At 37.9% G+C, this 13,212-nt stretch overlaps 1 protein-coding gene across 1 annotated transcript in view; it reads left to right on the forward strand.

The window, feature by feature from the left end:
- The first annotated feature begins 9,970 nt into the window (after positions 1-9,970).
- The window catches only part of ADGRL4 (adhesion G protein-coupled receptor L4), a 140,469-nt gene continuing 137,227 nt past the window's right edge, over positions 9,971-13,212 (forward strand). Inside the window, exons 1-2 of the mRNA XM_069094626.1 lie at positions 9,971-10,188; positions 12,589-12,738. Of these exons, the coding sequence (XP_068950727.1) occupies positions 10,167-10,188; positions 12,589-12,738 (172 nt within the window). The 5' untranslated portion in view covers positions 9,971-10,166. The remainder of the gene's footprint in view (positions 10,189-12,588; positions 12,739-13,212) is intronic.

The following is a 13,212-nucleotide window of genomic DNA, read 5'->3' on the forward strand; positions in this document are numbered from 1 at the left end:
TCAATTAGGGTAGACTGATTCTCAAGAACATCTTCATCCAACCTAGGATAGATAGTATCAAATATGTACTTGATAATGGTTTGTATTAAAGGATAGGTATACCTGAAATTATTTGTGCTATGATAATAGGGTCTCCATCTAGGAATTGACTAAAACATTTGGGAAAGTTAAGGTTCCAGCAACTTATTTTTACCCAATATAAGATTCCCTTGGTATTTGCAGTACTATGCTGTCCTTAACAAGGGATACAAAATTAAAATTTAAAGATTCTTATATGAATGGATTCATTGGGTGCCATTTTTAGCCCTCATTAAAGTTTTTGTTACAGAGATATAACTGCAAATAGAATATGAAGCTGCTTGGGCTTTAAATTCAATGATAGCTCATTGTTAGGACAAAATCCTTTGTTTATGTTCATGTTTGTGTGTGTGTGTGTGTGTGTGTGTGTGTGTGTGTGTGTTAATGATAACCAAGTCTCAAGATTAATCAAGACTAGTGACAGGCTCATAAGTCTATCAGGAATGGAACATGGAATGCAACATATCCATCCCATTGACAAGGACAGTGGGGAAATGGAACAAAATTAGTACATTTGCATGACAACCTTTAAGACTATAATCACACTGTTCCTTTCGAATGTTATGGTAATGGACCTCCAGGAAACAGTGTAAACAAGACGCATCACTTCAATCCACATTGTACCCATCAACCTTATCAATCTGAGTGCTGAAACTATAAGCAGAGCATAAAATTAATTTCAGACTTCAAAAAATACATAGTCAACACAGGATTTGTGACTTTCTTCAAGTGATATGCTGTACTGTGAGGCTCTCAAAAGCATTTTAGTCACAAATACATTTTAGTCAAAAAAAAAGAAAGAAAAACAAACTTCTTGTATAGTGACAGAAAATAAGAAATTAAAATATTTCTCAAAGATATACTACAGTTGAAAAATCTAATCCAATATAGCCTTATAAGCACTTATTAATCATCTAGTGTGTACAAGCCATTATACTAGATTCCAGGTCTATATAGACAAACTCTATAAGTCGCTATCCCCAGTGAAGGAATTTGCATTTTACTGGGGGATGCAATTAATAAAAAAACTTTACAAGGTACTCTGATGAAGATGAAAACACTATCAATAAAAGGAATAATAATGACTCACATTTCTATAGTTTTTTTTAAATTATTGTTGTTTTTAAGGGTTTGGTTTTGGTTTGGTTTTTTTTTTTTTTACTGTAGTTTTTGTTTTTTGGGGGGGGAATTGTGTCTTATGCAGCTTGGGGAAGATCCAGGATGGAAACTTCATCCATTTTCAATTCCTCTATAACCTATAGTCTTATAGGGTCACCTGGGAAACAAAGAAATTGAGACTAACCCACAGTGAAATCACCAACAGGGGCCAAAAACAGGACTTGAACTCAGATTTGGTTGACTGCAAGGTCTGTCTTCCATCTACCACAGTATACTGGCTAACTATGACTATATGGTACAAAGAGTAGCTAGGGGATATAATGGATAGGGTGCTGATCCTGGAATCAGCAGGACCTGAGTTCTAATCCAGTGATAGACACTGTCTAGATTGTGACATTGGGTAAATCGCTTAACCTTATTTGCCTCAGTTTCTTCAAATGTAAAATAGGGATTGTGGAGAAGGTAATGGCAAACTACTCCTCTATCTTTGCCAAGAATCTCTGCCCCATAAATGGGGTCAAGCAGAGTCAGATGTGACAATAGAAATAAACACCTGTGATTTTAGAATCAGATGGTCTGTGTTGGAAGCCTGGTTCTGTCACTTAGCTCCTTTTGTGGAAGCATGGGAAAGTTCTTTCTAGACAAGCTTCCAACATGCCCCCTAACTCTATCATCTAATATAGACAATGCTTTAAGGTTTGCAAATGATTTTATAGATATTGTTCCATTTCATCCTCACTCCAACCCTGTCAGATAGGTGTTATCATTATTATTATTTTACAAATGATCAAATTGACATTCAGTCTGGTTAAGTGAATTGTCCAGGGTCACATAACTCATAAGTGCCTGAGACAGGATCTGTATAAAGGTTTCCTTTGCTCCATGTCCCTCCCTCTATCCACTACACAACACAACCCCTCTTCTGAAAGGTTATCATGAGGAGATGGTACCTGAGAGGAGACTATAGGGAGAAGCTAATGTTCTAAGAGCAGAGGGAGAAGTTCAGTTATTTCAGTCATATCTGACTGAAATTTAACCCCCTTTGGGGTTTTCTTGGCAAAGATATTATAGTAGTTTGCCAGCACTGTCTTCAGCTCATTTTATAGATAGAGAAACTGAACAGGGTTAAATCCAGCTAGTGTCAGGCTAGTGTCTGAGTTCATCAGGAAGATGAGTCTTCCTGATTCCAGCTCCAGCATTCTATTCACTGACCACCTAACTACCTTGAGGAAAAAAAGGGAGTGATTTAGGCATAAGAAAGACGAGGTTTAAATACACTTGAATAGAAACATAAAGGATGAAATGAAGTGAAAATGTACAATTAAATAAGATTAACTTGGGTTTACATTGAACTTTCTGGTTTGCAAAGCAGACTGAGATTTGTCCAAGGTTCTAGTTAATATCTACAAGGGACTTCAGAGATATCTAGTCTTCATTTTACAGATGAGGAAACTGAAGCACAGACGGGTTTAAATGATTCACCTAGGATCACAGACATGTCATTTAAACTCAGGGATTACTGATCCCAGTCCATGTCTGGTGTCCAATTGACTATACCAGGTTACATTTCAATTTGCACAAAAATTGACACAGACACACACATCCCTTCTGGCAGTACTGAGTAGAATCATAGGATTTAGAGCTGAAGAGATACTATGCATCTAGTGCAAACTCTTTATTTTTCAAATGAGTAAACTGAGTCCCTCAGGGATGAAGTGACTCATCTAAAGTCAAACAAGAACTGTAGATCTGAGTTTCAAATATGGGTCTTCTAAGTCCAGATCTAGTGCCTCCTTCAAATAAAGAAGTTTGAGGCTAAAGATTGAGCAACTTTATTGATGTTATAAAGGAATAAATTGTTTGACTCAACACAGATGTGACCTACCTAATACTTTTAGTAAAATAATTTTTAATCTCATCTCAAGTAACTAGAGAAAATAAGTAATAAACATCTTAACAACTCCAGCCTAAGAGTGCAAGGTTCCTGATTTTAATTCAATTCCAAATTGTTACACTTAGGGGAGGCCAGGTAGCACAGCGAGTAAGAGCACCAGCGCCAGTGTTGGGATGACCTGGGGATCGAATCGGGGCTCAGACACTCAGCACCACACCCAGAAATAACTGGCCATGTAACCTTGAGCAAGTTACTTAACCCCAATTGCTTTAAAAAAATTGTTACACTTACTTGACTAAAGAGTAGAAGCCCAATGGCCTTCCAGTTACATTTTCTTTGATATTATATGCATATATTTCCTTGAGGGGAGGTTCATATGAGTGAATACCTTTGGGTATTTTGTTCAATTGTTTCATTTATGTACAATTCTTTGTGACCTCATCTGGGATTTTCTTGGCAAAGATACTAGAGTGGTTTGCCATTTCCTTCTTCAGCTCATTTTGCAGATGAGGAAACTGAGTCAAACAGGGTTAAGTGACTTGCCCAGGGTCACATAGTTAGTGAGTGGTCTTTGGGTCTACCAATCAAGAAAAGGACATTCCAGAGTGGTTTAATCAGTTAAATGGCATCAATACCAGTTCAGTTTGTTTGTTAGTTTTCTTAATGAAGACGAACATTGTTTCACCATTAATCCATAAGCATTTAAGTGATGTTCTGCAATTTGAATGGTTTCAGTTTCCAGTGAACTCATTTTAAACACTGACCTCCCTCTTCAGGAAACACATTTGCTAGTAACACTTGTGAAGCTTTCACTACAGTTGACGGCATTTTACCACTTCCATCCCTGACCTAAAGGGCAGTAAACACCCTAATAAGTTCAGATAATTTCATCAAGAAGCAATGCATGTATAATACAAGCTCTGTCCAAATGAGGTACAACTGTACATTTTAGAAACAGTGTTCCCTAATGGTACAGCACTGGAGACTTGGGTTTCTATTTTGCATCACAAGGCTGCTAGCTATGTGACCTTAGGCAAGTCACTTAACCCCTCTGGGACTCAGCTTTCTTATCTGTTAAAAGAGGTTAGTTACCCAAAGGGTTGCCTGTAGATTCTGAGGATCCTTCTCTCCTCTGGAGAAGTAATCTCCAAGTATGAATATGACCTATAGGGGATGAGTCCAGACTGGGAAGCTACACAATTAATTTATAATGAGACTAGTATAATAGACTAAGGAAAGGGTGTGAAGAGTTTTAAAAGGCAGCCACGTGGAATACCCACAGAAACTAATTAAACCAAGGTCAACTAAAAAGCATTTGTAAATAAGATGTTTATTTCAAATTTGGACATCATAGGGATGAAAATATGTTGAGAAAAAAAGGCAATATAACTTAAAAGAAAGATTACCAGCTTTGTGGTTCCTGGTTTCAGATCCCAACTCCAAAGCTTACTACCTGAATAAGTACTTATTTCTTTGGACAAGTCACTTAACCTTCCAGATTTCACTATTTAAACTGCAGAATAAGAAAAACTGGCCTCTGAAATGCCATCATCACAGCCTAGTTTTGTGATCCTATATCTATCATCTTTTGTTATCAACTTTGAGAAGGTAAATTGTTCAGTTGTAAATTCCCTAGTAAACCATTGAATCTCAATAAAGGTTATGACTGGTTTGGACAGAACCTATTTATGCTCATTATGTCATTAAATGGAAATACCACCAGAACCTGGTGTATATAGTAAGAAACAATTTTTTTTAAATGAAGAAAATGAACAAATGGGACCCAGTGAATGCAATTTATTTAGACCTTCAAAACATCTATTTTATTTTTAGACAGTACCTCCCCACAGAAAGTTATTAAGAAAACCTGTTATGAAAGGAGAAGCAAAATCCTGTCAGAGATTAAAAACTTGAGAGGAAATAGGAAGTAAAAAATAAGACTAAAAGGATAATTCTCAGGGTGAACTGAAGTTAATAATGATGTTCTCTTGAGATCAGTACCACAGGCTCAGTTTTCAATAGCCTTATTAATAATATGGAAGATGGGGGGGGTGAATAACAAGGTATGGAAAGATGCTGACAGCACATGATTACAGTATTAAATTTAGTAAAAATAAATAAATGAATGAATAGGAAAACAACATGGACAATTGCAAAAAGGTGTGATAAAACTAAGTGATTTTGATACATGATAGAAGATGAGATCCTAGGTTGGCAAGTTCAAATGGCTATTGAAAGAAATCATTTAAAGGACTCATATACCTGGAAGGATTTCAAATTAGCTGGAACTTCTCCTGGTGCCATGGTGGACAGCTTAGCTCATAATAGCAGTCAGACGGGGGAAAGGATGCTAGCACGCATTCAGCAAAAAGAGGAAAATGAGAAGGATCTGGAATAAGAGGTGATTTTTAAAAGGATGCCTGTTGTTACCCTTGACAAAATGAGGTCACCTTAATCTTTTTTCCCCTTAAATGAAAAAAGGTTCTGAACAGGGTAAACAGTATGATAGAAATGAGAGGATCAAGCAGAGATTTCATTTTAATGACATGCAACAGGAGTGAGTTAAAAAGCAGCTGGTTATTAACATGAATCTGGGTATACTTCCAGGCAAATCCTGGCCCTCTGAGAAGGGATTGAAGCAGGAACCAAGGGGCATAGGGCGAAAGTCTGAGTTACCACTTTATTAATCTTCATAATCCAGAACCAAGGAAGAGAAGAGAGGGAGAGGAAACTGGGAGATCTGCAGATGGTGAATGAAACCACAGAGAGGTTAAGTGATTTTCTGAAGGTCACAGAACAATGGAATGACAAGGCTGGGGAAGGAACTCAGGTCTCCTCCCTTCCAGTCAATCAGCTGTAAAATTTGCCAGATGTGGTTTTTGTTTTTCTAAAGGAGTTTGGAGAATAAAAGCCAATTAAGCCCCCCTGTTCACCCTGTCTCTTGATATAAATGGAAATCTGGTGAGCCTGTAAAAAAATGTCTTTTATATTTATAAATAAAATGGAAATGTATGATAGACCTCCAGAGTTCACTTTTGCTCTGCTCAGCAATATCAAGGCAATGTGTTTGATGGAAACTTTAAAAGATTCAAGGCTGATGAGGTTAAAATAAATTTCTCATCTTTGGATTTGAATGTGACACAGGTCTGTTCTGATCAAAAACTTATAATCAGGCAAGTTTCTGATAGAAAAAAGAAAAAAAAAACAATTTCTGAAGATTAGGGCAGGGGGAGATATATGGGGAAAAGCAGGGAAAAGGGACCCATGAAAGAAAGAGGAATGCATGTCCCTAACCTCCAGGAACTTACAATCAAGTTGGGATGTTTGAATGTCTGAAAGTGTCTTAGTCAATTGCAGTATCTCTTTTTTAGGGATTCAGAACTTCCACAAAGTAAGATGTAAACTCCTTGAAGGCAAAGTCAGCTTCATTTTTTAGTCTTTATACACCAACACCAATCACAGTGCCTGGCAGATAGTAGGTACTTTATAAATGCAAGTAAAATTGAATTGAATTCAACTAAACAACAAGGATGCTAAAATTAACAGCCTTTTTTTATTAGTATCTATCTTATCTCCTAGGACAGCATAGTGGAAATAAACCCTTAAATTGCTTTGCGGGTTCAAATCTTGGTTCTATTAGTGTCATTTATGTGACATTGGACAGGTAATTTCTCTTCAAGCCTCAGTTTCTTTAACTGTAAATTGAGGGAATTGAATCAGATTACCCTTGAGTTCCCCTGAGCTTCAGAGCTATGATTCCATCTATGCACAAAAAAAAAAAAACACAACACAGGGACCAGAAAAGGGTTACTATGACCAGAAAAATGACAAGACATGTGGAAAGAGGAAGGGATGAGCTGGAGTGCTTACCTGATAGCTTCATGGTGCTAGGAGAAATGGAGAAGGGTCTCCAAAAGATTGGATGGACTCTGTAGTCAATTATTAGGAAAATGTGGAAAGGGCAGGTAGATATAAGTAGGTTGCTATCTGTATTATTAGAGGGAACTTCCAAAATGATGAAATAAGAGAGCCATTTGAGTATTTGAGGAGTGCTTTTATCTTGGTTTATGATGATGTTTCCAATAGTTAAATATCAAGAAATCAATAAGAACACATTTAGTAAGCACCTACTACATGGCAGGCATTGTGCTAGGCACCTGGAATAAAATACAAGGAATGAAACTTGCCACCAGTAAAGAATATATTATTTTTTAATTCAGCCTTATTTTTTACAATTAAGAAAAATCTTCCTCTCTCTCCAACTCCATATTTCCATTGGGGAGGGGGGCAGAATAAAAGAAAAACACTTGTAACAGAAATGTATAGTCAAAAAATAAACCAATTCCCACATGGTCCATATCCAAAACTTTGAGTCTAGATCATTCTGTACCCTAAACTCATTACATCTATAAGGGGGGTGGATAGCATATTTTATCATCTGCTCTCCTGAATCACAGTTGGCAATCATGTTTTTCAGAGTTCTCAAATGAGGCAGTTACTTTCCATAGTGGATAGAGGACTGGGCCTGAAGTCATGAAGAAATGAGTTCTAAGAAGAAATAGTTAAGTGACCCTGGGCAAGTCACTTATCCTTTGTGTACCACCTTTTCCTCAACTATAAAAGAAAGATAATTATAACACCTACTTCCCAGGATTGTTATGAGGAACAAATGAGATAATATTTGTAAAGCACTTAGTGTAACTCCTGGTACACAGTAGGTGCTTAATAACTGTGTTTTCTTCCCTCCTCTTAATTCTTTTAAAACTGTTTAAAGAGGTAACATTCTAAAGGTGGAAAAACACATATACATGTATATGTAGTATAACTAGAAAGTAAATACAAATAAAATAATGTAATAAAATGTAGCTTGGGAGGGAGGGAAGATCAGGAAAAGTTTCCTACAAGAAATGATATTTGAGATGGGTTTTAAATGACGATGGGGCATCTATGAAGTCGAGTTAAAAAAGTAGTGCATTTCAGGCATGTGAGACAGTGCCCAGGCATGAAGGCAGGAAGGAGATGAAATGTCTTGTGTGAGGTGTAGAATGATCAGTATGGTTGGATTATACATCGCAGGAGGAAAAGTAACGACTAGGAAGGCAAGTTGAGACATGGTTGTGAATGACTTTAAAAGCTGTACAGAGGACTTGATATTCTATCCAAGAGTCTCTGGAGGTGACTGAGTAGAGTAATATGGTCAGATCTGTACTTAAGGAAAATCACATTGGTAACATGAATTGGAGTTCGGAGGTCTTTGAGTCAGGGACAGCAAAGAGGAGGTGATTACAATAATCTTGGAGAGAGGTGATGAAGGACTGAACTAAGATGGTAGTGGTGTAAGTGAAAAGAACAAATCATATTCAAGAGATGTTGTAGAGGAAGAAATCGCAAGATTTGGTAACTTATTGACTATGTGGGGTGAGGGAGAGTGAAGAGTCCAGGATAATGCCAATGGATAATGCCAGGATGATGCCAGGAAATTGAGAGGCTGAAAGAATTGTGGTATCCTTGATAGTAGTAGGCAAGTTAAGAAGAGGGGTGATTTGGGGAGTCGAATTTTGGACATGGTGAGCTTGTGATTTCTCTACATGTAGTTTGAAAAGTGTAATAGACAACTGATGATTTGTAATAGGAGCTCTGGGTCATAGTGCCTAATTGAAGAATGTTGGCAAAGTTCTAGGGGAAATTTATCTTTAATTCTTTATACTTTCCTTTAATAGTAATTTTAAGAAAACCCTAAAATTTTCCTTTAGGTTTTTTTTTTTGGTGATAAATTGAAATATATAAATCAAACCTTTTTCCTAAACAAAAATGTAAACTTTTTATTCTTCATCAAGAAGGTAAATTAGATAGATGATGATGATGCCACATAGTGACTCACTAAATTCCTGGAGAAAGTTTTTTTTTTTTTTAATAAAAGGGATTCGGAGTGATTTTGAGATTTACAAAAGAGCAGCCTTAAAAATGAAAGATTTTTACAAATCATTGTCTATTCATTCTGAGTCCTTTTTCTCCCCTTTGAGAATTATATTGTGTTGAGTAAACTTCCATCTGCCAACAAAAACAAGGGGGAAAAAAGACATGACTGAGAAATTATTTGAGATAAAGACAAACATTTTCATTTACCTTTTAAACTTCCACCAAGCTTGTTTTGTGAATGGAGCCTGAATTGAACCAAGTAAAGTAGCTTATAGGATATTTGAATTTGAATTGACTCTCTCTTGTTTCTATTAAAGCAAAAGTGTGCTTATGGGGCACAGGAATAAATCCTAACAGGTTGGTACATGAGTCAGGGAAAAAAACCCATTTTACATATGAGAAGCTCAAGAAAAAGATAAACTCCTAGAAGGAAAAAATAATTGCAGTCAATCTTGGATTCCTACCTCTTTGGGGCATATTATATAGGGCCAGCTAGAGGGAAGCGGATATGATTGTGCAAAGGAGAGAAGATTCTGTGCTCAGGAAAAGGGGATGCTATGTATAGGGTTTGGGGTTAGGCCTGGGGTGGGGATGCACAGTTGCTTTTGCTTTGGGAACTGAGAGCTTTCCAGGAGATCTACAATCACAGGATAAAAGTTAAAATCCTGACTGTCTCTTATTTTTATGGGCAAGTCACTTTACCCTCTCCTAGCCAATTTCCTCTTCCGTAAAATGAGAATGTTGAACTAAATGACCCCTGTGATAAGTGAGATGCCTGTGGAGAAGGGGAGGGCTGGGCAGAAACTTCTCCAGGAACACGAAGAGGATGTGCAAGAGTCTTGGAGTAAGTAACAAGGAGAACATTTCGAGGCCAGGCATCAAGCCAGGTCAGGGTAGAGTCCTGGTGGCCGGACATGGGAGGTGGCTTCGTTGTTTTCCCACATACACACATACACAAAAGGGTCGGGAAGTCTCTAAAGGAAGTGAAGAGCGTCACTGCTCCAGCAGCACACTGGGGCCTCCCCCACCTCAGCTGACCCCCCAGCCAGCTGCATTCAGAGTCCAAGGGTAGAACCAGCTCTCTGCAGCTGCAACTGGAGCAGCCCAACAGCCCCAGTCCATAGAATTCAGACCTAGCTTATTCCATCCGTGGCCAATGAAACTGATCCCGCTTCTAGGTGAGTTACTGTCCTTGACCCTGAGAGGGAGCAGGGGCATGCTAGCATTTTGTTTGGGTGTAGATTTGGAAAGAAAGGTCTGGGGCCGAACGACCGAGGTTGGGATCGAATCCTCCCACTTCATACCCGTGTGATCTTAGATAAGTGATTTCCCCTACCTGAACCTCAATTTCCTCAGCTACAAAATGCAGTGAGTGGACTGTGTCTATCCCCTTTAGCATTAAATCACAGATTCTTTATCCCTTTTGCATCTTGAACTCCTTTGGCAGTGTGGCAAGGCTACCGGACCCCTTCTCAGAATAGCATTTTTAAATGTATTTCACAAACTAGGATTGCAAAGAAACCAAATACATTAAAATATAGTTATTAAAAACTTTTTTTAATTTTAGTTCACAGATCTCCAGTTAAGATCCTGTGCACTAAATCCATGGCCTGGTTCTCTTCTGGGCCTTTCAACTCAAAAGTTTAGTCTTCTGGCCTCTATGTCTGAGAAATTACATCTTTCTTCTCTCTCTTGGCAAAGAAAACCCCAGAGGGAAAAGAAATTGTTAAATCCCAAGCCCCTGCACTAAGTGGGCTCCTTATAAGGACCTAAATTTCAAGCCATGGAAAGTACAAGCGTTTGGGTTCATTTGAACACCCCTTTAAATGATTCGCTGTATGAAGAAAATAAATCCTTTGATTGACACAAATGGATTTTGAGTTGAGATATCATCACATCTAGCCCCTGTGTAGGGCTTGGATTTAACTTGGGAATCTTGCTACAAGATAAGGATAATTTATCTTCTGACTTTTCTTGGAACAATAACTTCTATAGCTCATACCTATTCAACCCCAAGTGGTTTTCTTGTTAGTTGGCTTCTTGAAACAACAATTTAAAAAAATTTGGTGGGGGTGGGGTGGGGGGAGGGAGGATGTGCGCCTTTCCAGGGAGTTCCCTTATCTCTTCTTAACAATCCACTAAAGATTGCCCAACTTTATTTTCATTCACTTAGAGATAAAGTTTTGCTCTGTCCTGTGTTTCATTGTTTTTAAGTTACTCCAGATTGTACTGCTTTCCATTTCCTGAAGATTGGTCTTTGCTCTGTGAGCAGTAAAGGCTGAATATCTTAAAACTTGTGTTACAGAAAATAGGTGATTCTGGAGAAAAGTGCCCATTACTGATTGTATTACAGAAATTTTTGTCTCCTTTTAAAAAAAAAAGGCATGCATTTTTAAATGTTTGATGCTCTTTTCATATAGGAAGTATGGTCTATTGACCCCCATATCACATGCCATGATTTTTTGAGTTTAGAAAAAAAATAGACTTTTAAGTTTTAAAAGTTTTCAGGCATATTTTGCATTGGCTGCTAAACAGAGAAATTTCTAGAAAAGTACATTTAAAATCATCTTAATTTAACTCTAAAAGGACCCAAAGTGTGTGTGTGTGGGGGGTGATCATCTATGGGATCTTAGAATAGTCACTTTGTCTGGGCCTCAGTTTCCTCATTTGTCAAATGAGGGGGTTAAACTAGAAGGATCTCTAAGGTTCCTTCCAACTCTTAAGTCTATGGTAGGTCAAAGAACATAAGCTCTATGAGGTAAGGGTATGATAATTTTGTATTTATATTCCCAATCCCTACCTCAGCACCCAGGATATCATTCAAACATTGAGCAAGCATTTATTAAGCACCTCCTCTGCATCAAGCACTGATTTAGGGGCTAAGAAAAAGACAAAATATGAAACAGTCCTTGCTATCAAGGAATTGTATTTGTGGGGAGAAACAGACAGACATAAACAGAGAAAAGAGAGACAAAGAAAACAGTCATAGGTAGGTGGGTAGATAGACTAGATAGATAGATAGATAGATAGATAGATAGATAGATAGATAGATAGATAGATAGATAGATAGATAGATGGATAGATGGATGGATGGATGGATGGATGGATGGATGGATGGATGGATGGATGGATGGATGGATGGATGGATGGATAGATAGGTAGATAGACAGACAGACAGACAGACAGATAGACAGATGGATGGATGGTCAGAGAGCCCTTAATAAATTTTGATGATAGACTGATTGAAGGCTCTATGGCCCAGCTGAAGAAGTAAGAAAATGTTGATATTCTTATGATGCAATCTGTTGTTTACAATACCACTTATGGGAGCATAGATCATAAATATAGAAATGGACAGGACCTGATTGGTCAACCTTCTCATTTTACATTTTAAAAAACTGATGCTCCAAAAGGCGAGTTGATTGGCCCAATGACATATAGATAATAAGTAGTACAGCTGGGATTCAAACTCTTGTCTTCTCAGCCTCCTAATTCTCCAGTATTTGTACACTCCCCATTTGAGTTACAAAAGAAAAACAAAAGGAAAATGCACATTTTAAGTGTCTCCTTTTGTTTAGTGTGCTTCTCCACTTTGCTGGATGGGGCCTTTCCTCAGAACTGTGCCAAGACCCAATGTGACCCACACGCAAAATGTGAGATTCGGAATGGAATAGAAGGCTGCTATTGTTTCCCAGGATTCACAGGAAATGGCATAACGATATGTAAAGGTAAGTATTCTCTCATAAATTTTAAAATTGTTTTGGCCAGGAGAAGACTTGACTACAAGTATTGCTATTTTCTTGCACTACCAATGGTGTATAATATGCTTTTTAAAATTGATTAGCATAAATAAGACTTTTGATTTGATGAATATTGAATTTGAAATGGGTCAGGCCCATATACTCTCCTTTTGAGGGACAGTGGGGACAGTTGAAGGAGGGAAAGGTGTTGTCTGCACCTGTGGTTTATCCCTGTGGGAAACACCCTATGTAAGGGCTCCCTTCTGCGGAAGGTCTGCAGCTCACCTGTCATTAATTAGCTTAGAGAGTAGCCTTAAGAGCCAAGTATTTAAGTGATCGGCTTACTGCTGATTGCTCAGCTGATATGTATCAGAGGCAGGGCCAGAATGCATGTCTTCTGGGCTCCGTTACATTCCCACTATAGATTTCATAAAAGTAGTTTATCCCATGGAGTAAGACCTT

This window comes from Petaurus breviceps, unplaced genomic scaffold (genome assembly GCF_028583685.1).
Source record: "Petaurus breviceps papuanus isolate PSGF00001 unplaced genomic scaffold, PetGlider_PUasm1.0 220, whole genome shotgun sequence".
NCBI classification, from domain to species: Eukaryota; Metazoa; Chordata; class Mammalia; order Diprotodontia; family Petauridae; genus Petaurus; species Petaurus breviceps.